This window comes from Nanorana parkeri, unplaced genomic scaffold (genome assembly GCF_000935625.1).
Source record: "Nanorana parkeri isolate BGI_ZX_2015 unplaced genomic scaffold, ASM93562v1 scaffold647, whole genome shotgun sequence".
Lineage (NCBI taxonomy): Eukaryota > Metazoa > Chordata > Amphibia > Anura > Dicroglossidae > Nanorana > Nanorana parkeri.
The window spans coordinates 630,072-652,950 of NW_017306915.1; the positions used below are offsets into that span (position 1 = coordinate 630,072).

The 22,879-nt window shown below is 44.5% G+C and overlaps 1 protein-coding gene across 1 annotated transcript in view; it reads left to right on the top strand.

Moving 5' to 3' along the window:
- FAM193A (family with sequence similarity 193 member A) overlaps positions 1 to 22,879 on the top strand; it is a 64,946-nt gene that overhangs the window by 4,690 nt on the left and 37,377 nt on the right. Inside the window, exons 3-11 of the mRNA XM_018563280.1 lie at positions 2,022 to 2,189; positions 8,664 to 8,892; positions 8,999 to 9,123; positions 10,465 to 10,612; positions 11,585 to 11,662; positions 14,807 to 14,919; positions 20,022 to 20,267; positions 20,901 to 21,054; positions 21,136 to 21,315. Coding sequence (XP_018418782.1) covers positions 2,022 to 2,189; positions 8,664 to 8,892; positions 8,999 to 9,123; positions 10,465 to 10,612; positions 11,585 to 11,662; positions 14,807 to 14,919; positions 20,022 to 20,267; positions 20,901 to 21,054; positions 21,136 to 21,315 — 1,441 coding nt within the window. The remainder of the gene's footprint in view (positions 1 to 2,021; positions 2,190 to 8,663; positions 8,893 to 8,998; positions 9,124 to 10,464; positions 10,613 to 11,584; positions 11,663 to 14,806; positions 14,920 to 20,021; positions 20,268 to 20,900; positions 21,055 to 21,135; positions 21,316 to 22,879) is intronic.

Here is a 22,879-nt window from a genome sequence, read left to right on the forward strand (position 1 = left end):
CCCGCACCGGCGGTACTTCCGCCTCTGCCTTGCACCCGACGCTGTTTGAAGACGAGCTTCCGGCGGCCCACCTGCAATGGGAGAGGGAGGGGGAGGACGGAGGGGACGCGGTCTTTGCTGGCGCTGGACTGAATCTCGCTGGGCCACGGGCCCCCGCATGTTATGCCACTGGGTGACGGCCCCCCCATGCTACGCCCCAGGTGACGGGCCCCCCCTGGCCGCGGCCCTCGGGCAGTGCACTTCTTCGCTGGGCCCCCCCAAGTGGCGGAACTACCAGGGCCCGGTCGCAATTGCGACCGCTGCGACCCTGGTAGTTCCGCCAGTGGTGAGCCAGTTTTTGCCTTATGGTTGACTTGTTATCATCATGTAAAAAATGTAAATTTGAGAGGAAGTCTGAGGATTTAGCATTGCTGAAATTAACATTTCTATTCCATAGTTATATTAAGGAAAGAATACAGGAAGCAAAATGGCGTTTTTGTTTGCGCCTGGGTTTCAGGCTGAAAATCAGAATTTGTGTGAAAGAAATGTAGAATAGTTAAGGCAGGGTGTGACAAATTTTCTTTGAATCCAGCTTCAAGTTAGGAGCCGTTTTTTTTCCACAAGGCAAGTTTGCGGGGGTCTGGTTGACTTTCATTTTCCTTTTTTTATTTTGATTTTTTTTTTGGTATTTTTCATTTTATTTTAAACTTTTTATTTTTTATTTTTTCCTCATTGGAGATGACAATTTCTCTCTAAGGTGACATTAGGGGTCTATTAGACCCCATAGCGTCACCTTTCCACTTTAATAGCTTTATTTGGGGAATAGCAGCTGTAAACGCAGCAGGCAGTGGCTGGGAGCAATAGCCAACCTGTTATTGGCTATTTCAAATTGCAATGACAGAGTTTATTTCGGCGGCGGTGGGGAAGAAACTGGGCTGACAAAAACCCAGTTGCCAGGACGCAATTTCTAGTCGCATTGGCGACCTGGCTCCCAGGTTTTTTCGAGTCCTGAGTTAAGGGATATAGAATGTTTAGTATGAATACAAAATTTTACTTTCAGAGGGAAGTTTAGTTATTAAGTTCCCCCTTGGACTTTGGCAAGAAGGCCCAGGGTACCGACTATGAATATGGCTTCTTTGTCGAAGAGAATGACTCTTAATTCCCGGAAAGCTGTGCCACACATGCACAATGTAATCTGCTATACCTAACCTAAGCCATATTCTCACATCTGCACAATAAATATCATAATATGGTCATACATGTGTAGTATGGCTTCAAAATCGGAAGCGCTGAATGGCTTATTTGCGCGATCCTTAAAGGCCGCAAGCAATATGAGGGCAAAATTCTGTCAATGTGCACAAGTGACCACCCTGTACTGCCACTATTGCACACGTGCAGAATCTCTCTGCCATATAGTGATGTCAGAAATATGCCTGTGAGATCTGGCACATGAATGCTGGCAACCTCAGATCATACGCTACTGCACATGTACTATATACAGCAGCCATATTGAGGGGCCTGCACAAATGTGATAGTTTCAGGGATCCTCCCAGGTGTGGTTTCAGACCATGACTCATGGCACTTGTCCGTCACTTACAGGACTCCTTCCAGCACTTCTTTTATGTCTGCCTCCTCCCCACCTAGCTGCTGTAATGAAGGAGAAGGACAAGCATAGGAAAAAGAGCTGGTAGGCTGAAGTTTAGGAAGTGTATCCTCTGCTTTCAAAACAATGCCACCCCCACCACTCTGTTGCATACCCACCCACTTACTCCTCCTCTTCCCTGCTCCCTGTTTCCGGCTTCAATCTTACCACTCAGCCAACCTCCCTTTCTCACTGCTCACCTAATTGGCTAGAGTTTCACTTTTTCCGCTCCATTTCTTTAACAGGTTATTAAACACCTATAATGATGTGAGTGAGCTTGTGGTGGAGGAGTGTGCCAACATCAGAGCCTTTAGTTTGCCAGTTAATATACATGAAATGTTTGCCATATTTATCTATCAATTCTATAATTGTCCTTCTTGATTACATTTTCCTCTTTCAGGGAGATTTCAGCAGAGTCTGAAAGGGAAACCCAGCAGCTTCAGAATTATTGGTCAGATGTCCGGTACATGATCCGCTGCATATATCGCCAAGCTGGGACGCCGCTGGCAGATGACCAGGACCAGTCACTAGTGCCAGAGAAAGATGGAATGAAGGATTTGGTGGATAGGTAATCATCTATCCTATGATAGATTGGACACATAATTTCGTATTCTTAAAGAACCCCAATCAATAAACTAACACCTATGTTCTGTGCATTTTTATTTTTTAACAGCTACAAGAGTTTTATGAATTGATGTGAAGCATTTGTGTGGGTTTCTTATTTAGCTGGGAGATGAAAGCACTATTATATTTACATGCATTAAATGTTGTGGTGGGGGGTCTGCTGTTCATAATATAGAGAAGCAGAATTATCCTAATTATTTATTATTCCAAAGCTACCAGAACGGAGAAGCAGTTTGATATTTAGTGGTTCAGCAGAAAACTGTCAGAAAACTGCAAAGGCAATTGAACGAGTGAGCATTCCTTTTGACTGGCAGTAAGCAGAGCAGTTTTCACATGTGCCCCAGACACATTAAGGGCTCTTGGTGCAAACCAAGAAAGACCTCCACACTGCAATGACCTCAGCAATTGTAAAAACGTAATTATTCCAGATACGAATCACATACAGGAGGTCCGCCCCAGAGACCTCTGTACACTGATGTGTTTTACACAACAAAGGCTTAGTTTAGCCCTTGTCTGAAATGTGACAGTGAGGAGTAGGGCTGCAATAACTAATCAACGAAGTTGTCAACTTTTTCAATCATCCATTAATCGGCTTCCGATCAGTTGGCCTTGTTCACAGCTCCACACATGCTGCACACCACACCTCCTCCCCACCCTCAGCGCTGCCAGACCCGCCCGCATCCACGCTCCACACGCCTCACTGCCCGCCCACATTTACGATCAGGCACAGGGACGCGGGGAGAAGTAAGGAGGAGCAGGTGTGGGGGGATGACAGCCTGCACTTTCCCACATATGGTGCTCTATAATGTATTGCTGGGATTTGTATTCCTCTATAGCTGATGGTACATTGTGCTGTATATTATACAGAGCAATGTACCATCAGCTATAGAGGAATACAAATCCCAGCAATACATTATACACTATGTGTAATGTATTGCTGGGATTTGTTGTATTCCTCTATAGCTGGTGGTATTCTGCATTGTGCTGTATAAAGGACTACAAAACCCAGTTATAGTACATTATACAGCGCGATACAGAATACCACCAGCTATAGAGGACTACAAAACCCAGCAATAGTACATTATACAGCGCAATGCAGAATACCGCCAGCTATAATGTACTATTGCTAGGATTTATTGTATTTCTCTATGGCTGGTGGTATTCTGCATTGTGCTGTATAATGTACCATTGCTGGGATTTGTAGTTCTCTATAGCCGGTGCCATTCTGCATTCATTGCTGTATAATTTGACACTTTTTTTCCATTCTATTACACACCACAAGTAATCTTCCAGGACAGCATCTGAGAGATAGTCTCCTCCCACCTGAAACAGCAAACACATCACATACACCAAATAAAAGGGCGCTTACCCGCAGCATACCTCAGTTATTTGTGTTTCCTTGGCCTAACAGGAGCATGGGGATATTTTGTTATTTTTTTCTGTATAGGCCTGCGTGCATGTGGCAGGGGCCTACTGCTCATGGTATCTCCTTTTGGGGCCAGCGGCCTTGGGGATACCTGTACAAGATCCATAGGGCAGTCCCCATCCTGTCTTACCCTTAGGGGTGAATTGGCCCTGAGGTTTCTCTCTTTTAAGAGGGCAACCATCCTCCTTTTGTGACGGCTCCAGCTGAGCTTTTCCCAGCTAGCCGGGGTGTAGCTGCCCTCGAGAGGGACTCTGACGGTCTGATGGATTAGGCAATAACCTCTTGGCACACCTGCAGGTTTCCTCAGAGTGGGTGTGAGCCCGGCTGCCATTGGCCTCATACCACACCCCATCCGCATTTGTTACTCACGTTTCGTGTGCGGCAGGGTACCGGTAGCAGTGGGGAGCCTCGCGTGGGCCGCGGTTCGTACCATTCGGGGCTATCCCTATGCCGGCAGAGGCGCACAGGAATGATGTCAGACGCCGCCGGCGGAAATGGCGTCGGACGATCAGAGGTCGGGGGTGGTACTGCAAGTGGAGACTGGAAATTATGTCAGGTGACGCATTTCCAGTCCGGCCATAGGGATGTGTTCTGCTCGGCCATGCCACAAATCAGACCCTGGAGAGAGGGAGAGCTACCCGGCTGAGGACCTTGTGGCACCAAACAAGGAGGGAGCAATCGGAGCGGGGGGCAGAGAGCGTAGAGCTTCGCATTGGTCAGCGACCATGCCGGCAGACTCTGCAACAGTTGCTGCACCCACTGATCAGGGAGAACCCTCTGCAGCCAGCTCTAAGGTAGGCAGGTGCATGGCACTTTAAACTACCCTGTACCTTTTGGCGGTGGGGCCCCTTGGGGCAAGGGTACACTGAGGGGGCATAGTGGCAGATCCTGCCCTGCCAGGACCCTTCAGAGTTTTGCCCAGCAGGTATTCAGAGAGCGGGACCAGTCGTGACACCGTAAAATCCGGGGATACTTCCTCCAATTCGGAGGAGGACGAATCTGCGGAAGAAGGGGAGGTCAGGGCTTCCAGATTTCTTTTTCCAGCATCAGACACTAACGAGTTACTCAAAGCGTTCTGGGAAACCCTGGGAATCGGAGGAAGACAGAGGTCTTCGGACAAAAAGAAGGGGTTTCCCCTTGCAAACAAGCAACCCAGGAACCTCTTGAGGACAACTTGCCCGAACGAACAAAAGGGGTAAATAGCAGGACCAGGGTAAAAAATTGACTTTTAAGAGGGGTAAAGGCAAAAGTGGGTTTCGTTTTCCCCCCGCCCAGGCCCAAGCAAAGCCCCAATGACTGCCCGGCTTTGGTGGGGGGGAAGACTCAAACTGTTCCTCCCTCAGTGGCAGGAGGTCACGCACAATGGTTTAGTCTTAAACCTGATCCAGTGGTGTTACAGGATAGAGTTATTGAAAACAGCCCCTGCCAGTTTTCTCATAACATTTCTTTCAAAAAAACCTAGAAAAGGCCCAAACGATGATCCTAGCTTTGCAGAACCTTATGAACCAGTAAGTAATCTGCCCGGTACCAGAAGGGGAACGGGGCACGGGATGCTACTCCCACCTCTTTGTTAGGAGAAAGCCCTCAGGCAAAGCCAGGTTAATCCTCAATTTGAAACCCTTGAACAGAGTGGTTCGATACAAGTGGTTCGATTTACTCGGTGAGAAGCCTCTTGTCCCCGCTAGTGTTTCTAGCGAAAATAGACTTAAAGGATGCTTATCTCCATATACCAATCAGGGAGCAGTCGCAGCAACTCCTCAGGTTTGCGATAAAAGGACCCCACTGGACGGTCTCACTATCGGTACAAAGCTCTCCCTTTCGGGCTTTCTTCTGCGCCGAGACTTTTTACATAGGTGCTGGCGGAGGCCCTTGCTCCACTGAGACTTCAGGGGATCGAAATTATCCCTTACCTGGATAACCTGTTGTTCTTCAGCCACTCTCAGGAGACCCTCAGGGGGAACTTGGAACTGGCCGTTGCACACTTACAGGGTCTGGGCTGGCTGATCAATGGGGAGAAATCCCAACTTCAGCCAACGCGGGAGATTATTTTCCCGGGGTACCGGATAGTTTCTTCGGTATGGCGGCTGTTCCTCCCAGAGGAGAAAAGGGAAAGAATAGCGGAGTTGACACTGTCCCTGTATCTGTCCTACGGGGTGCCCTTCAGAGTAATAATGTGTCTCCTGGGTCTTATGACTTCGGCAATCCTAGCAGTGTCTTGGGCCCAGCTCCATTCAAGAACGCCTCAGGCTTTTCTTTTGCAGAATTGGGGCGGTGAACAAGAGACGCTGGACGAGGATATTCAGATCCCGGGTCAGGTAAAGACATCTCTCACCTGGTGGTTGGAGAGGCAAAATCTGGACAGGGGCAGGCTGAGGGGAGTGCCGCAGCAAGTGACAATCACCACAGACGCCAGTGCCTGGGGCTGGGGTTCCCACTGGGGGGAGCACTTAGCCCAGGGAAGGTGGAACCCGATTGGCGTCGGAAATCCTCCAACGTCCGAGAACTAAAAGCGATCGGCCTGGCCTTGGCCAAATTCGAGGCCGGAATTTAGTGGTTCTCACGTGGCAGTCCGGTCAGACAATGCCACGGCGGTTGCCTATATAAACAGGCAGGAAGGCACGAGGTCGTGGCCTCTGCTGGCCCTGACACTAGAGATTCTGGCCTGGGCGGAACTCAAACTTTTATCCCTCACTGCGGTTCATCTAAATGGTTCTCTCAACTCCTTGGCCGACTTCCTAAGCAGGAAACGCATTCGCCCGTCGAAATGGGCACTGAACGACCATACGTTCCAGAGGCTAAGGAGGAAGTGGGGGACCCCAGATGTAGACCTATTTGCAACCAGGGAAAACAGGAAGGTAGAAGTATTCTTTTCCCTGTGTCCAGGCGATGAAGCCCTGGGAGTGTACGCGTTTGCCCACCCCTGGGCTTTTGCGCTGGTGTACGCTTTTCCCCCGGTGAGGCTGCTACCCAGAGTCCTATCAAAGATAGTACAGGAGCAGGTGACCCTCATCCTGGTGGCACCTTGGTGGCCAAAGAGACCTTGGTTCGCGACTCTTCGCAACCTCAGTGTGGAACCTCCTTGGATTCTGCCGATGATCCCGGACTTGCTGTCCCAGGGCCCAGTATGGCACCCTCATCCAGATACCCTCAAGCTGGCAGCTTGGATTCTGAGAGGGAGATCCTACTAAACAAAGGGCTTTCAGACAAAGTCATAGCCACTCTGCTTACTAGTAGGAAACCAACTACTACCACGATTTACAACAAGGTCTGGAAGACTTTCTCTTCCTGGATGCTCCTTAACAGAATGAGGGGTAAAACTGTTGTTGTGGCGGTGTTGGAATTTTTACGGAGGGGGCAGATATGAACTTGTCATGTAGTACGCTAAAGTTACAAGTGGCTGCACTTTCAGTATACTTGGAGACTGGCTGAGGAACCCCTGATTAAAAGGTTCCTGAAGGCCACGGCCTGGCACAGACCACCACCGGTTATGGGCTATCCCTCTTGGGATCTGTCAGTGGTACTCCAAAGCTTCCTTGGGGCCCCCTTTGAGCCTATTGCAGACTGCTTGATAAAACTTCTCACTGTAAAAGTGGCTCTGCTGATAGCGTTTGTATCAGCCAGAAGGGTGAAAGCGAGATCCATGCTTTCTCCATGGCAAAACCTTATTGCATTATTCATGCAGACAGAATCATCCTCAAGCCAGATCCGGGGTTCCTGCCAAAGGCGGCTTCCACCTTTCATCGCACCCAGGAGGTAGTTATTCCTTCCTTCCACCCTAACCCAGTTACATCGGAGGAAGAAGAGAATGATGGGCATTGATGTCAGGAGATGCGTTCAGGAGTATTTGGACAAAACCAGCAGCTGGAGGAAGTCCAATAAGCTATTACTCCTGTTTTTCAGGCGCAAAAAAGGGCCTGATGGCATTTAAGGGTACTATAGCCAGATGGATAAAACTGGCGATATCGGAAGCATATAGGCTTCAGGGTTTGACGGCGCACTCTACCAGGGCCTGGGCTTCATCAGTGGCTGAAAGAGCAGGGGTGACCCCAGATCAAATCTGTCTGGCAGCGACTTGGACCAGCTTTCAAACTTTCATCAAACACTACCGTATGGATGTGATTGCTAGGGAAGACCAAGATTTTGGTAGGAAGGTCCTGCAAGCGGTTAGCCCACCCTAAACCATGTGAGTATAGGTTCTTGCCTATTCTCTTAGATGCTGTCCTGGAAGATTACTTGGGAAAAACCTGAGTTAGTTACCTGGTAACTCGGTTTCCAGGAATCTTCCAGGACAGCATGGTTCCCACCCTTGGGAATGTGTTTATGTCTACGCTTATGTGTATCCTTCGGTTCTATTAAATTAACTGAGGTATGCTGGGGGTAAGCGCCCTTTTATTTGGTGTATGTGATGTGTTTCCTGTTTCAGGTGGGAGGAGACTACCTCTCAGATGCTGTCCTGGAAGATTCCTGGAAACCGAGTTACCAGGTGTACCAACTCCAGTTTTTTTTTCTTCTTTTTTTACTTCCACCGCTCCAAGCTTGCTCCTGATGGGACTACTAGTTTGTATTGAGATTGTAGTCCCATCACTGGAGCCTAAAAATCTGTTTTTTTTTTTTATCCGATTTAACCGAACTTAATAATCGGCTAACTAATCGATTTTGAAAATAATCGTTAGCTGCAGCTCTAGTGAGGAGGTCTTTGGACTGACCTTCTGTGATATCTGTATAAAAGATGTTTTTACAATTGCCGATGACATCGGAGTGCGGCAGGCTTTCTTGGTATGCATGTCCTTGGGAGCAGAGATGAGCCAAAACCTGTCTCCATAGGTACATGCAGGCTGTGAGTGTCAAACCTAACTGCAGCAACTTGCAGATCCAGGAACCCTGTCAAAGGAATCTCTCCTTAGTTCGCCAGCATCTATCCTAAACTGGAGCCAGGATAGTGAAGAACTTTTTTTTGTCTAAGGAAATTTATCTGTGACCTTTCCCTTGCAGGTTGTGTGAAAGAGACCCTTATCAGCTATATCAACGCTTAGAGCAGCAAGCACGGGAGTATGTCCTGGAAATGAAAGTCCGTCTGCTCAAGCACTTGTCTCTAGGCTTCAAGGTGACCCCCAGCATTCAGGGGCCTCCCCAAGCCCATCAGTTTATCTCCCTTCTCCTAGAAGAATACAGTGCCCTTTGTCAGGCAGCATGCACCATCGGCACCTTTCTCGTCACTTTGGTAAGGACACAACGACTCTCCCTTTTACACAGATGAACATCAGTGTGCTATTGATGACAGGCAATGTCTTTCAAGAGTTTCATTTCCTGTTTTTTTTTTTTTGTAGGAAAACGAACATTTGAAGAAGTTTCAAGTGACGTGGGAATTGCACAACAAGCATCTGTTTGAAAATTTAGTATTTTCTGATCCGTTACTCCAAAATAGTTTACCGACACTAGTTTCACAGTTGAGGTATAACTGTAATTTCCTTTAATAATGTTTGTGTATGTGTTACCCATAGGTATCAGGCTATGTTCACACCTGCACTACACTGCACAACACCTGGGACGCGCGTCCCGGGATTGCGCGCTCCTGCACAATGCAGGCCGCAATTGCCGCGCAGCCCCATTGATTTCAATGGGATGACATCCGCATGGCAATCACAGAAAAAAGGTACATTTACCTTTTTTTTTTTTTTTGCGATACTCGACGCGCAATTGTGTTTGGAAGCGCGGGCGGCATCGCAGCAGTAAACCGCACGATTTGTCCGGCGCAACTGGGGCGCCATTAGAAAATAACGGCACCCACAGCGCGATCGGTTCACATCTTAGCGACTCCTGACCGTGTGGCCTCGTGAACCTAGCCTGAGTCAGATTCCTACTGTTTTTTTGGTTTTTTTTTTCTCGTTTTTATTTTTTTTCTCTTTTTTTTTTGGTAGTGTAAGGTAAGAGCTTTTGCTTTACCTGTAGACTTATCCAATCCCCTCTTGAATCTCTTGAGAATTTTAAGAGAAAGATGTGTTTGTATGTTTTTCCATGCAGCTGTAGCTAAGCCCCCAAGTGTCCATATTTTTTTCTTTTTTAATGTATGTTGATAGGCAGTTACCGTAGGAAAAATGGCAGATACTCAGTATCTGGAAGGATGTCTTTTTGTGGAAAGTCAAAACTTGGCCAAGCACCAGCTCCTGCGACCTTCCGCCTACTGCACGCCAGTTTAGATGCATTCAAATTGGTTGCGGAATTACCTAGGATGTGGTGTTTCCTGAAAACCTGGTAAGCACTAGGAAACAATTGGGGAGCCCAAAGGGTGCAACAGAAGCACTTTGAAGATTGTAACTATGCTCACTCTGCAGTCATTAGAAGGCACACACACCCTTCCGAAAGTGTCAGGTTCCTGATCCCGCTTTGTGCTCTGTCCTGTATTGATGTAGGGGTCCAGGAAGGAAACCAAAACCACGAAGTTGTGATGGAGGGACCATCAGAAGGGAACGCAGCACCCAGTATGCTAGTCTTCATAAGAGCAGATCTTATTTTTACCGGCAGATCTTTTTTTGCTTTTTCCCTTTTTAAACTGACAGAATAATTTCGCTATGGGTCCTCTTTACTTTAACATGCCCAAAATGTTGCCAGCTGTATCCGTTTAATATCGGAACGTACTCCTAGTCTGCAAGATGGGCCAAAAAGCCTTTTAGTAGGTTTTTATTGGATTCTTTTGTGTGTCTCGAGCTACTTACTCATGTCTATTTTCTCAGTTGTTCACTAGTTGTCAGACTCTTTACAAATGCTAGTCAATAGCTTGTGTGTTTTTCCCTAGGCTTGGAACAGCATCACATGACTCGTACAGTGAAGATATGTATAGTACCTTACTACAAAGGTACCTTCAGCTGGAACAAGAAATGGGTCAAATTGCTGAAGAGTGGCTGGAGTGTCAGAAAAGAATTGATAACTATGTAGATGAACAGGTAAGTGCTGTGTGTATGCAGCGTTTACCAGCCAGCTTTTGCACCTTGTGTGTCTTTTTGGTTCCATTTGGTGTAGGCGGTGGAAGTCTCTTAGCAGGGACTCAAACTACCTTTCTGAACCACTACTGAACTTTACCTTTTTTTACAACCTTTGCACACCACCATACTTATCCAATAGTATTTGATTACACATTTTAATTCTAATCTGCCAATTTGAGACCTAACTAGCACGCACACTCTAAATTGGAGATATCAACACGTCCTCTTTATGATGCAGGAAATACACACTGTCCTGAGTGGTCCAGGGCTTACTAACTGTGCAATATGCTGTGATCAACTGAATGTGGACATTGTTTGGAAGACTGCAGCCCTGGCATGTGGTAAAGGATGTATGGAGAAAACACCAGCACTCAAAGTTTTAAGACGTCCAGAAATGCGTTTAAGCATTTATTGTCACATGCGTCAAAGACAGCCCTGGCTGTCTTTGACACATGTGACAATCCTTAAATGCATTTCCTGACGTCTTCAAACTTTGAGTGCCGGTGCTTTCTCCATACATCCTTGAGTATGCATGGTGCCATCCGTGACATCACTTCCTGCACCACATCTACCATATGGTCCATATACGCTGTATAGAGTGCAGGTGGATACATCCTAATGCTACTGTCTGTGGTAAGTTCCCTATTCATAAAAATATCTGCCACACAGGGCCAAACAGTTCTTGGTACAAACATGTGACTCATATCTTCCTTCATGCTTGTGTGCTAATATCTCGAGGGAGCTGCCCTGACTTTTTAAGATCTAGATATGGCTAAGACCCTGTACAAAATATAATTGACTAACCTGCAATCTACAGGCAGTGTTGCCCCTGCCGTATTTTAATCTTCTACCCATAGCAATGTTACCCCTCAGTAGAACAGGCACCAATAAATGGGAAAAAAAATGTTTATTGCAATTTAAAATTTGTTTTAGATGGCTTTGAAAACCAAACACAGAATGCTTAAAGAAGATTGGGAATTCTATAGACAAAGGCTGTTTATTGAAGAACAAGTAAGAAAACAACCCACTACTTCCAATGTGCTTCAGATCTATCAGAGTGAAATCCTGTATGGAGGGGATATTTAAAGGGTCAAACTAGCCAGTATGGAGTTTTTGATTTATGGATAGATCTAGGTGGGATGAAACATTCACTGGTGGCTTTTATTGCCTGGGAATCCAGCATTAGGTTGGCTTTTCTCTATCTTACAATGTAATCTCTTCTGCAGCATTCTCTGTGATAAAAACTAATAGCATTAGACTATTGATGGGTTTTGTTGATTGGCAGAGCTATCAATTCCGTTGCAGACAGATATTACAAACCTTTTGTGTGATTCATCCCACCATGCTCTGCTTGGATCTGAAATGCCAGTTTTGGCTAGTTTGATGCTTTAATGATTTTTACATGCTGTGCGAGTTATTTATTTTCTGCTCTTAATTATCTGATAATGACATTTTTTGTTTTACTTTCATTTGCTTTATTGGCATTAATTAAGTCTTCTTTGCTTGATGGACATTAAATTTGGTGCTTAATCTCTGTCTAATAACTGCTATTATAACAAGGGAGTGACCAAAGCTCTACCCTGCCAATCATACTTGCTGTATTGATCTGATTTGGAATGTGCATAGTTTCTTTACAAATATCCGGCTGCATCTAGATTTCATTTCAATGTTTTTTGTGTCTCATTTGGGTCAGGAATGAGGTGCACACATTTATTTTTCTCCCACTAAAGAGTTGAAGCAGTACTTGTAGTTTTCTGCTTTGACTTTCTGCTCCTATTGATTTTTATTTTTTCATTTATCACAAACCTATATTGAGTACTTTGGTAATACTGGGGTGGTTAGAATTCATAACGGGAACCTGCACTCATCTTATGCTCTCCATCAAGACTCAGACCTGAAAACTGGTCTATTATTTCCCTATGAGTGCCATCAGCTTGGACTATGGTATCCTGCAGCGCTCTGTTGATCAGGAAATGTCAAGGTTCTTGTTGCACTCCTTAATGGAAATCCCAGATAATGGGGAGGGTGCTTGAAATGACTGCAGATGGCACCTCTGTGTGCGTAGAATAATTGTAAAGAATGTCACCAGCACTCCGAAGATCCTTATAGAATTGCCAAACATTGATCGGTATCAAAGCCTGATGAAGGGGCCCTGCGATGTCCCGAAAGCGCTTGTTTCCATTTGACTAATTGTTCAATAAAATGAACATTTAATGATTCTATGAGGATCTTCGGAGCGCTGGTGACATTCTTTACAATTATTCTCTGTTGATCAGCCACACATCACACCTTCCTGCCAGGGGCAATATGTGGGATGGAATGAGTGAAAGCACCAAATGCTTACCGGAGTTCCCTGGGTTATCCTGACCCTATTAACTATTATGAAATTGAACAAGTGTCTAAAAAAAAAATGGTTTCCACATAAAATTCTACCAGGCTATACTTTATACTCTCTATACTATATTATCTCTACAACTAAGCCAGTGATTGGGTTAGAGAGGGCGGACCTTGGCCGGGACGCCAGTGATGTGGTACATGCTTCAATAAACTATTCTGGCGGAATCCGGTCTGTCGCCAGCTTTTCTTCTGTTTGTTTGGACTCGTATAGGAGCGAGAACATGCTCCCAGCAACAAGCACCCGACTCATTCCTTCCCTGAGCCGTGGAGGAGCGGTGCTACTTTTGAGTGTTCTCCAGACTATACTATATAGCTTAAGGCTTTTAAGTTCATTTGTTATAGCCTATAGAGGACTTAAAGTTTCTAAAGCTAAAATCTGAATCGCTGTCCAGACAAGAGTTAAAAAAAAAAATGTGAAGCAAAGTGTGGCTATTCCTTCTCCCAGCATTGATCACTAATCGCCAATAATCTCACCTTTTTATTATTTTTCACAGCTCAGCGACCTAACTCCCACAATGTATGTTGTTTTCTTATCTCATGTTTCTGTGTGATGTAGAAACTGAGATACAGATTTTGATAGTTCCTTCCCGACCAATGGTCTCTTAATTGGAAGCTCTTATGTCACAGTCTCTGCACTTTCCAGACACACACGAGGTCACAGGAACGCAAGGCGAGGGGCACGCTGTGACAGGAATCAGCACAGACACGAGAATTGGAGGTGGAACCTTGTTTTGTGTTGGGAAAGTGCAGAAACAGTGAGATACAAGCTGCCAATCAAGAGGTAGTCTCCTTTTACGGTGGTTGGGAGTGAAGAGGATGATCTGTCAAGGTCTGTATCTCAGTTTCTACTGCGCCCAGAAACATGGGATAAAAAGTAACATACATTGTGGGAGTAAGATGATTGAGGTGTCAAAAGTAATACAGGATGAGATTATTGGGCTGTGATCTGGCTGTGTCTGTGTGAAAAGGAATGGTCACGATTTGCTTAATTTTATTTTTATTTAAGATAAAATTATTTTATTTATTTTATTATTACTGTTCCGAAACAACGCTCTGATGTGACACCTTTTTGAAGTGAAATTAACATTGACTTTTCTACATGCTGGAGTGCTTGTGACCTTTTTTGTATTTTTTGGTGGAAAAGGAATGGTCACGCTTTGCTTAATTTATTATTTAAGTTTTGTTTGAGGAATCCTCTTTCTAAAAGCTGGCAGGAGTCATTCAATTAATATGGGCTCTTTCCTCCTCTCTCCATACCTGCTATAGTGTATCTATTCACTCTTGGAAAGTTGCCTTTATTATTATTCTTGCCTTTAGTGATGACTAGAAGAGTAAAGCAGTTGCTAAAATATTGACCCCCACAGGCATCTTTTCATTGCTTGAGCTTGTAGGCACTCAGCGTTTGTCAACCAAAGTAACACCCTTCTGCCAGGATCACCATAGATACAAAGAGCATTCTATTGTTTTATCTGGTGCTAACGAATCTGTACTTTACGGTAACAAGCTCAGAAGGTTGTGATAATGTGTAAATATATAAACAATGACACCAATTCTACTGCTGATGGGAAAAAGTGTGTGTGCCTTTTGTAGAGTGTGTGTGTGACCAGGGCTGTTACTGGAAGGGTGAAGATTGTCTTGTAAGTCCCAGGTATAACATGGTTATACACAAGTGGCTGTTGAGCTGGATTTATAACGATGAACAAAGGCAAAGCCTTACCTTGCTTTTTTTTTTCCCTCCCCTTCTTTCTCTCTTTAAAGTTAAACAACAAGAAAGCATTGAGTGGCGAGAACAACTTTGCTGATAAAATGAGGCACATGTTATCTACCAGAATGTGTATGTCTGACTGTCCAAACTGTAATTACCGGAGAAGGTGAGTGTATGAACACCGTCATGCTCTCAATGTATGCTATGTGTTTTAAAGTGTATCTAAACCCAGAAGCAAACATTCTACATGTTGCAGCTTACCAATTTTTAGATTTTGTGGCTGCATTAGTTTTTTCATTTGTAGGATTTTTTTGATCCAGATAGTATGTTTGTTATTTTTCAATTTTCTTTAACGGACCAAACACTCCGGGCCCTGTCACACCATCAAGAGTGCGTTCCAGTGCGGTCGGCTTCCGGAACGCAACCGGCCGACTCACTTTGTCTTGGGACGGGAGGGGGCATGGCAATGCATTGAATTCAATGGCACCGCAGCCATGCTCCCCATCTGCGGTGCGATCGCCTGCACCTGAACGCGTGGCACATTAAAATGCTGCATACACTATTTTTTGTAGATCGCACTGGACCGGAACACAGGCACTAAAGTGCAACGCGTTCGGGTGCCGACTATCACACCGTGGGTGGGGTGCGTGGCTGCGGTGACATTGAAGTCAATGCACTACAGAGCCCCCTCCTACCACGAAACTAAAGGAGCTGGCCGGGGTGCACTCTTAATGGTGTGACAGGGCCCTCCCCCAAAAGTAAAAGTTAAGGGGTTGACACAAACCATTTAACACTGACAGGTATGTTTATAATCAACTTTTATTTATATAAAATCTTCTTCCTAAAAGGAAAACACAACTTTTGCTATAACTGGTAAAAAATATATTTGCTGGAGCTCATATATTTAATTTGTTAGTCAAGTCAATCTAAATCTGCTAGTACATCTAACACTACCCTCCCCACAAGTTGGCAATGCTGCTGTCCAAGGTTGACTCCTCTGCTCCTCCATAGAGTGGAGCCACCCTAAGACAGGAAGTGTGTTACTGGCCCAAACAGCAGGTGGAACTAAAGTGAAACAAACCCTAAAAAGAAAATGAATGCAGTCACTACATCTATATATTAGTAGGCTGCAAGGTATAAAATATTTTTGTCTTTGGGTTTAGATTAACTTTATGCTTCCCATAGGCATCAGATAAAGTCAGAGCGATTACATTACGGAACGACTGAGGAAAACCTTTTATGCACCCTTGCTGAAAGTATTGCAAGTATGTGTGCGCTTCCCACATATCTTTCTGGAAATAGTGTGTAATAAAGGCATTTATTTAAAAAAAAACAACATTTAATTGTTAGTTTTAAAGGATGGTGGAGGCAACTATGGAAAGGCAGAGGTCATGGTGTTCTTTTAAAAACCAGCCAACAATCATTTAAAGAGAAACAGTCCCCAACGGGCATTTGTTATCTAAATCTCCATTCTTAAATAGTGACAATGCTACATTACCTCTCGGGGATTACTTGTGTTCCTTTCTCTGTCAGAAGAGTCAGGCCTGACCTCAGTGTGGTGAACCGCAATAAAGTGCACTGCTGGTAACACAGGAGCTGACTGAAAAGGCTTCCAGTCGGTTGCTAGGTAGAAATACAGAATTACCATGGACAGCATTACTAATCTTTCACAGGCAATATAGTGCTGCGAATATGATTTATTCCCCTGCGCAGGTCTTCTCTTTGTGTCTATATAGTATGTCTATATTTCTCTCTGTGTTTCATATATACAATTAGGGAATGTTTAAAGTGGAACTATATCCATACCTTTTGAAATGGCAACACACACACCTTTTAGAAATGTTTAGTAATGACAATCTACAAACACATACTTCTAGATAATTGCCGGCTTTGTATTCTTTGCATTCCTTATTTTTGTTTTCCTCCTCATTCTTCTCACAGTGGCCATTTTTACTAAGGGCAAATTACTAGATCTCCCTTTACTTCCTTCCTGGAACTCTGGCACATGTGACTAGGATATGTGACCATACAATTCATCTCAGGGGAGGAAAATGCCTTTCCCTGAGATCTTGTGAGATTACAGATGATTTCCCAGCAATGCTGTGCTGATGTAACCTTCCCAGGATGCATCACTTGGGCACATTACATCATTGTTTCATGGATGTAAGATTTCATATCAGCATGCAGAAGTGAATTTTTAGTGAAAGGGGGTAAAGGTTTGCTTTTAAAGCTTTTTTTCTTTTTTTTTCTTTTTTTTTTTAACCCCTTTGTGACTGACGACGTACAGTGTACGTCACCAGCATCGGGGCTGTTTAAACAGACTCCCGGTGACTTTTGCAGCCGGGACTCTGTTTAAACTTGTAGAGCCGACTGTCGGCAGGAAAACAAGATTGTGTCTTACCTGTAAATTTTTTGTTTTTTTGGAGTGACTTACAGGACACAGAACCGTCCCTTTTGTTTTCTGTGATCCTCTCTTCTGCTTGCTACAAAATTGAAGGTAGCTGCATAACCCATTGGTTCCCGAATGAACTACCTGTATCCTGTGATATTCTGCAAGAAATGGGTTTTGAAAACCCAAGTTAATTCACAGATCATTTTAGTAATGAATACTGATGAATATACACTGCCCAGCAAAGTATTTATTTAAATTTTTGCACAAGGGTATTGAAAAATGGATTTTTCAAATTGGTGTAAGGTTGAGAGTGGTGTGCCTCAGGGTTCTGTACTAGACTATTGGGGAAGTTGTAAATAGTCATGTTTCTGTGTTTGCAGATGATAAATAAAATGGGGGGGGAAGATACGTGCTTAGACATTATAACTAGAGTTGCACCAGTACCAGTTTTTCACTATCGAGTACGAGCCTTCTGAAGCCAGCTCCATGTTCCTCTGCGGCACTGGATGTGGTATTTGGGAGGGTATCTGAGCATTGGACGAGTATCGGTGTCGGTACATCCCTAATTATAACATTGCAGGAGGACCTAAATAAAATAGGGGAGTGGGCAACTATATGGCAGATGAGGTTTATTGTTAAAAATGTAAAGTAATGCATTTTGGTGTTAAAACAGGCAAGCGGAATACACATTAATGGGAACTCCACTAGGGAAGCCAGAAATAGAAAAAGATTTGGGGATCATAGCCGACCAGACTGAATAACAGCACGCAGTGCCAGGCTGTGGCAAGCAAAGCTAACAGAGTGCTGTCTTGCATTAAAAAGGGAATGAACTGTAGAGACAAAGCAATAATTTTGCCACTTTATAGATCGCTGGTTCGGCCTCATCGTGAGAATTTTGGTCACCAGTGCACAGAAAGGTAGCCCTGGAGCTGGAGAGAGTTAAGAGAAGGGCAACAAAACTATTTAAGGGGCTGGAGGACCAAAGCTATGAGACAAGGTTGCTAAATTTAAACTTGTTCACACTGGAAGTGAGGCGAGGGGAAAGGATTTTGATGTACAAAATGTTTAGTGGGGAAGGCAGCATGAGCAATACACTTTTAACTGCAAACTCCCTAACAAAGACGAGGCCACCACCTAAAATTAGTGGAGAAAAGATTTAACCACAAAGGGCATAGGGGCTTTTCAGTTAGAGCGGTTGGAGTCTGGAACTCTCTGCCACAAGAAGTGGTATCAGCAGAGCTTATTGATTCATTCAAAATCAATTAGATACCATCCTAAGGGACCGTACCATACAGGAGAACCAGGTACTCTTAAAACTAAGACCACACAGGGACTCGTACACACACACACCACACACACACACCACACACACCTTGATGGACCTGTGTCTTTATGCAACCTCAAATACTATGTAACTATATGTTTCAGAACAGCAGGCTCCAACTTTCTCAGATCGGCTTCCCTGAACTTCTTGTCCAGTACAAGATCATAAGGGAAAGTACTTTCTCCAGCAGCTGTCCATCTACAAGCTTGGAGAAGGAAACAGAAGAACGGCTTGCCTGACTGTGCCTGTGTTTGTAGAGACACACGAGGCCTAGTACACATAAGGGTGGCTCTACAGGGCCCTGCAAGTAAAAGGAGCCACCCTAAAACAGGGCTAGTGCTTTGGGACCAGCTGATTCTGCAGGAAACAGATTTTTGAACATGGGGTAGCCTCCATTGTAGGCGATGTAATAATTATTTGAATGGCTCACTAAAATCCTGTTGGTTTTTTTTTCTCCAACGCACGTACTTACATTACAACTGTGCAACACATGTTGGGTATCTCCATGTGCAGCAGAATGGAAGGAATAATTCTATAGTCATTATTTGTAGTGAACTCTTAAAGGAGAACTATGAGGCGAGTGTTTTTCACTCACCTCATAGTTCTAGCCGACCTATGACAGTGAGACTGTCCACAGGTCGGCTTAGTAGATCGGGAGGTGAGCGAACACATAGCGGCGTTTGCTCACCTCTCGATCCTGTCACGGCTCTCTGCCGTAACAGGCGAGGGGCTGGATCCCCCCCTCCCCGCTCCGATCCGCCAGCGCTGACTGGCGGAACGGACGGGGGAGGGGGTGGGTACAGCTGGCTCTGCCTCTAGATAGGCAGAGCCAGCTGTCAGTCACGCAGCTGGGCTAATCCCGGCACAATTGTCAGCAGCAGCTCGCGGTATCCTGAGCCTAGGGTGACGGGAGGACGCTAGTTTGTGTCCTCCCGTTACCCTAAGGAGAACTATGGGGAAAAGCCTTAACCCCATAGTTCTCTAAGTTGATGACATGTGAAGGCTTTTAAAGCGGTGACTATGGATAATTTAGGGTATCCTAGTTGGTCTCTGTCTCAGCTGCACACACTTTTGAGCCTTGTACTTGACTGAGTCAAATCTTATTTGACAGAACATTTTGTTTTTGTTTGCACTAAAATGAATTTGTAATTTGTATATTTTACTGTAAATGTGAATTTGATGAAAAGTTACTCTAATATTATGTGTCACATAAAATTGCAACTAGTATGTTGTTATTCCCTGGGCCCTCTGCTGTCAGTTTGAGGATTTTAAGTGCGTTTGTATGCAGTATTGTGCATTTTAGCATGTTTCGACAGCAAAAGAGGTAATGGAAGATTTCCTGTCACCATCTGTTCCAGTGGCAACTGTAAAATTTTGGATTTCCCATCGTCTTTTATGCCAGTAACAGTAGTCATCAAGACTAATTAGTGTCCTTTAATTCAGCTTCCCTGTGGGCTGTGTGGAGTGTTGCTGATTTAACACTTTTACAGTTGCAAATAATTTTCATGCACTATAGCTTGTTTACATGTATTTTATGGTTTCTTTCTGACAGGTGTACCTGTGATGACTGCAGCCTCTCGCACATCCTAACGTGTGGCATTATGGATACACCTATCTCGGATGATATCCATTTAAACCCGTTACCACCACTACAAGTAGACTCCACTCCAGACTACCTGTCAGAGATCCATCCTCCCAGCATATCCTCTGCTAGTTCAGGGTCCGGGCCCAGCTCTCCCATCACTATCCAGCAGCACCCCAGGCTGATTCTTGCAGACAATGGCTCTGCACCCACATTGTGAGTTGCTTTTTTGCCACCCTTTCTCAGCCTATCTTTCCACTATAAAACATTATGTAGTAATCTTTCTGACATGGCAAGCTCTTCTATGTTGGTAGATTTTAAAGTGTAAACTTGTAAATTGGGCCTGTTGTACTGTATATAATGGAAGACCAAACAAAATGTGGGGCCCACCTGGTATAGCAGTATCCAGACTCCAAGGTGGGCAGGAACATTGATCTTCACTCTGGAGAAGAAATCAGATGGTTCGGCCCACTAAATTCCCACCTGGAAATGATATAACTTATGCACAGATTGGCAGCAACTGGGCTAATGTGCTTTAATTATGATTTTTACTGAACGCATGCAATTATTAATGGTATATTCTAACTATTGAAGCAATGTGATCATCTTGATATGCTTTTACCATACATAGGTCCACTAATGGAACATTCCTACCAAAATTTTCAGTTTCTTCTGTTTTCAAAAACCCGATTATGGCATCAGAGTGTTACATGATGTAGAATGAGCAAATACTTCAGCTGTAGCAGTGTGACCCCTTTTCCATGGCTTTGCAGCAGGCCTTCACTTGGTTCTGGGTGCAGTTGACCTTAAATGAAACGTGATAACTGAAGGGGTTTCTCTTCTTTGCAGTGGTAGTGATGATGAAGATGGTACCCCTTTATCAGCAAAATTTGCTCATATTTATCCCTTGAACAACTATGATGATGCAGAGGTAGTCGCCAACATGAATGGAATTCACAGCGAACTCAACGGTGGCGGGGAGAATATGGCACTGAAAGACGAGGTGCCGTACTTTTATTGGCAGCATTTGTCACAGGTCTTGCGTTGTTTACAATGGAGATTCACATGTTATCTTGTTTTGTAGTCCCCTTCAGTGAGCAGTACAAGCAGTAGCTCCTCGGAGGCGGATGATGAGGAGGCAGATGGAGAGAGTGGTGGCGAGCAGCCTGATGTGCCCAAGGATGAAATTCATGTTGGGAAGAGGTCGCCTAGGAAAGATGGTGTAAAAATGGACAGCCCTCCTCCGTCTTACCTCAGCCCACAGGTATAACGTCTGTGCTGAAATAAATACAGAGATTGACTAACTGATATTGCTAGCTGCCTAAGAAGTGAAGGCAAATCTTCCCAATGGAACAAATGGATGGCAAATAAATACCATAGTTTTACATATTCCCTAGTGCAAATTCCCTAGTTTTCATGAAAAAACATTTTGACTTTCGATGCACTTTAAACATGCAGATAACCGACGCATATTTCCACCTTTGCGGTGGTATTTAAAAAAAGAAAAACATGCCAGCAATGTACACCAAGCATACTAGAAGCAGACACATGCAGTTGCTGTATATGAACACAGAAACTTGCTTTTGTTTTGTCCTTCATCCCTTCCTTCATCTCCTTTTGAAATGGCCACCACTGTCCCTTGCAAGCAGTCTGTGCATATTAACACTCTTTCTGAGCTCTCTCCCACGGATCATTAGTATTCATAGGGGCAACCCTCCCCAGGACAGTGCATTATGACTTGCAAAGGCAGAGCTAGTGTGTAGTGATCTTGGTAGTGACTCACAGGGAGGGGTCAGCTGCTTTACAGTGTCAGTCTGAGTATCCTGTGGACAAAAATTGTCAATTTGTAGGACTCAGGCCTACTAAAGTCCATTAAAAAAACAAACCAGAAAGCCTGCAATGCAAGTCATGAAAATGTATACACATATACATCATCACTGCACCTCTACAGTACTACAATAATTGCTAATCACATACCAAGGTGGAAGTCGTAAACATCTGTAATTAATCAGTACTGTACGACTTGTAGTTTTATATATTTTTTTTTGGTGTGGACTACTTAGAAACATAATAAGCTGACCTTTTATTTAAAAAAAAAAAAAGATTTGACTTTTAATGTCTCTTTAACCTTCCTGGTGGTATTCCCGAGTCTGGCTCGGGGTTACTTTTCAGTACTAAGAGCGGTAACCCCGAGCCAGACTCGGGAATGCACAGAAAAGTGTCACTTACCTTGTCCATGCGAGCCCGCGGTGTCCATTGCTGTACATGCGGTGGCCGATGCCGGCATCTGACTTTTAGTTTCGTTTTCGGGCGTCACAGCCGGCGGGAAAATCAAAAGTGAAAAGTTGCAATGTACACAGGATACACACAATACAATGTAATCTGCTATGATTACACTTATGTATCAAACTATTTCACTTCAATTTTGTCCAGTGCCCTGCCTGACCCTTTTTCACAATTATAAGAAATTGTAATATAATAATGAAAAAAATGGTCCAATAAATGGGAATTCTGGGGGCGTTGCCTGATACGTACCACAGTCAATAGAGTACCAAGTTCGCACATCACTGAGCTCGGGCGCAGAATCGTCGCTGTCTTTACTTTCAGTGTCTGTTGAGGAATTTCCCAACGAATCGCTATCGCTCAATTCTGCAAGCGTTTCTAATTTACTATCGCTGTTTTCTACCTGGTCTAAAACTGATTTTGACCTAAAACAGCGGCGATTCTGCGACTAAGCTCAGTGATGTGCGAACTTGGTACTCTATTGACTGTGGTACGGATCAGGCTGCGCCCCCAGAATTCCCATTTACTGGACCATTTTTTTTATT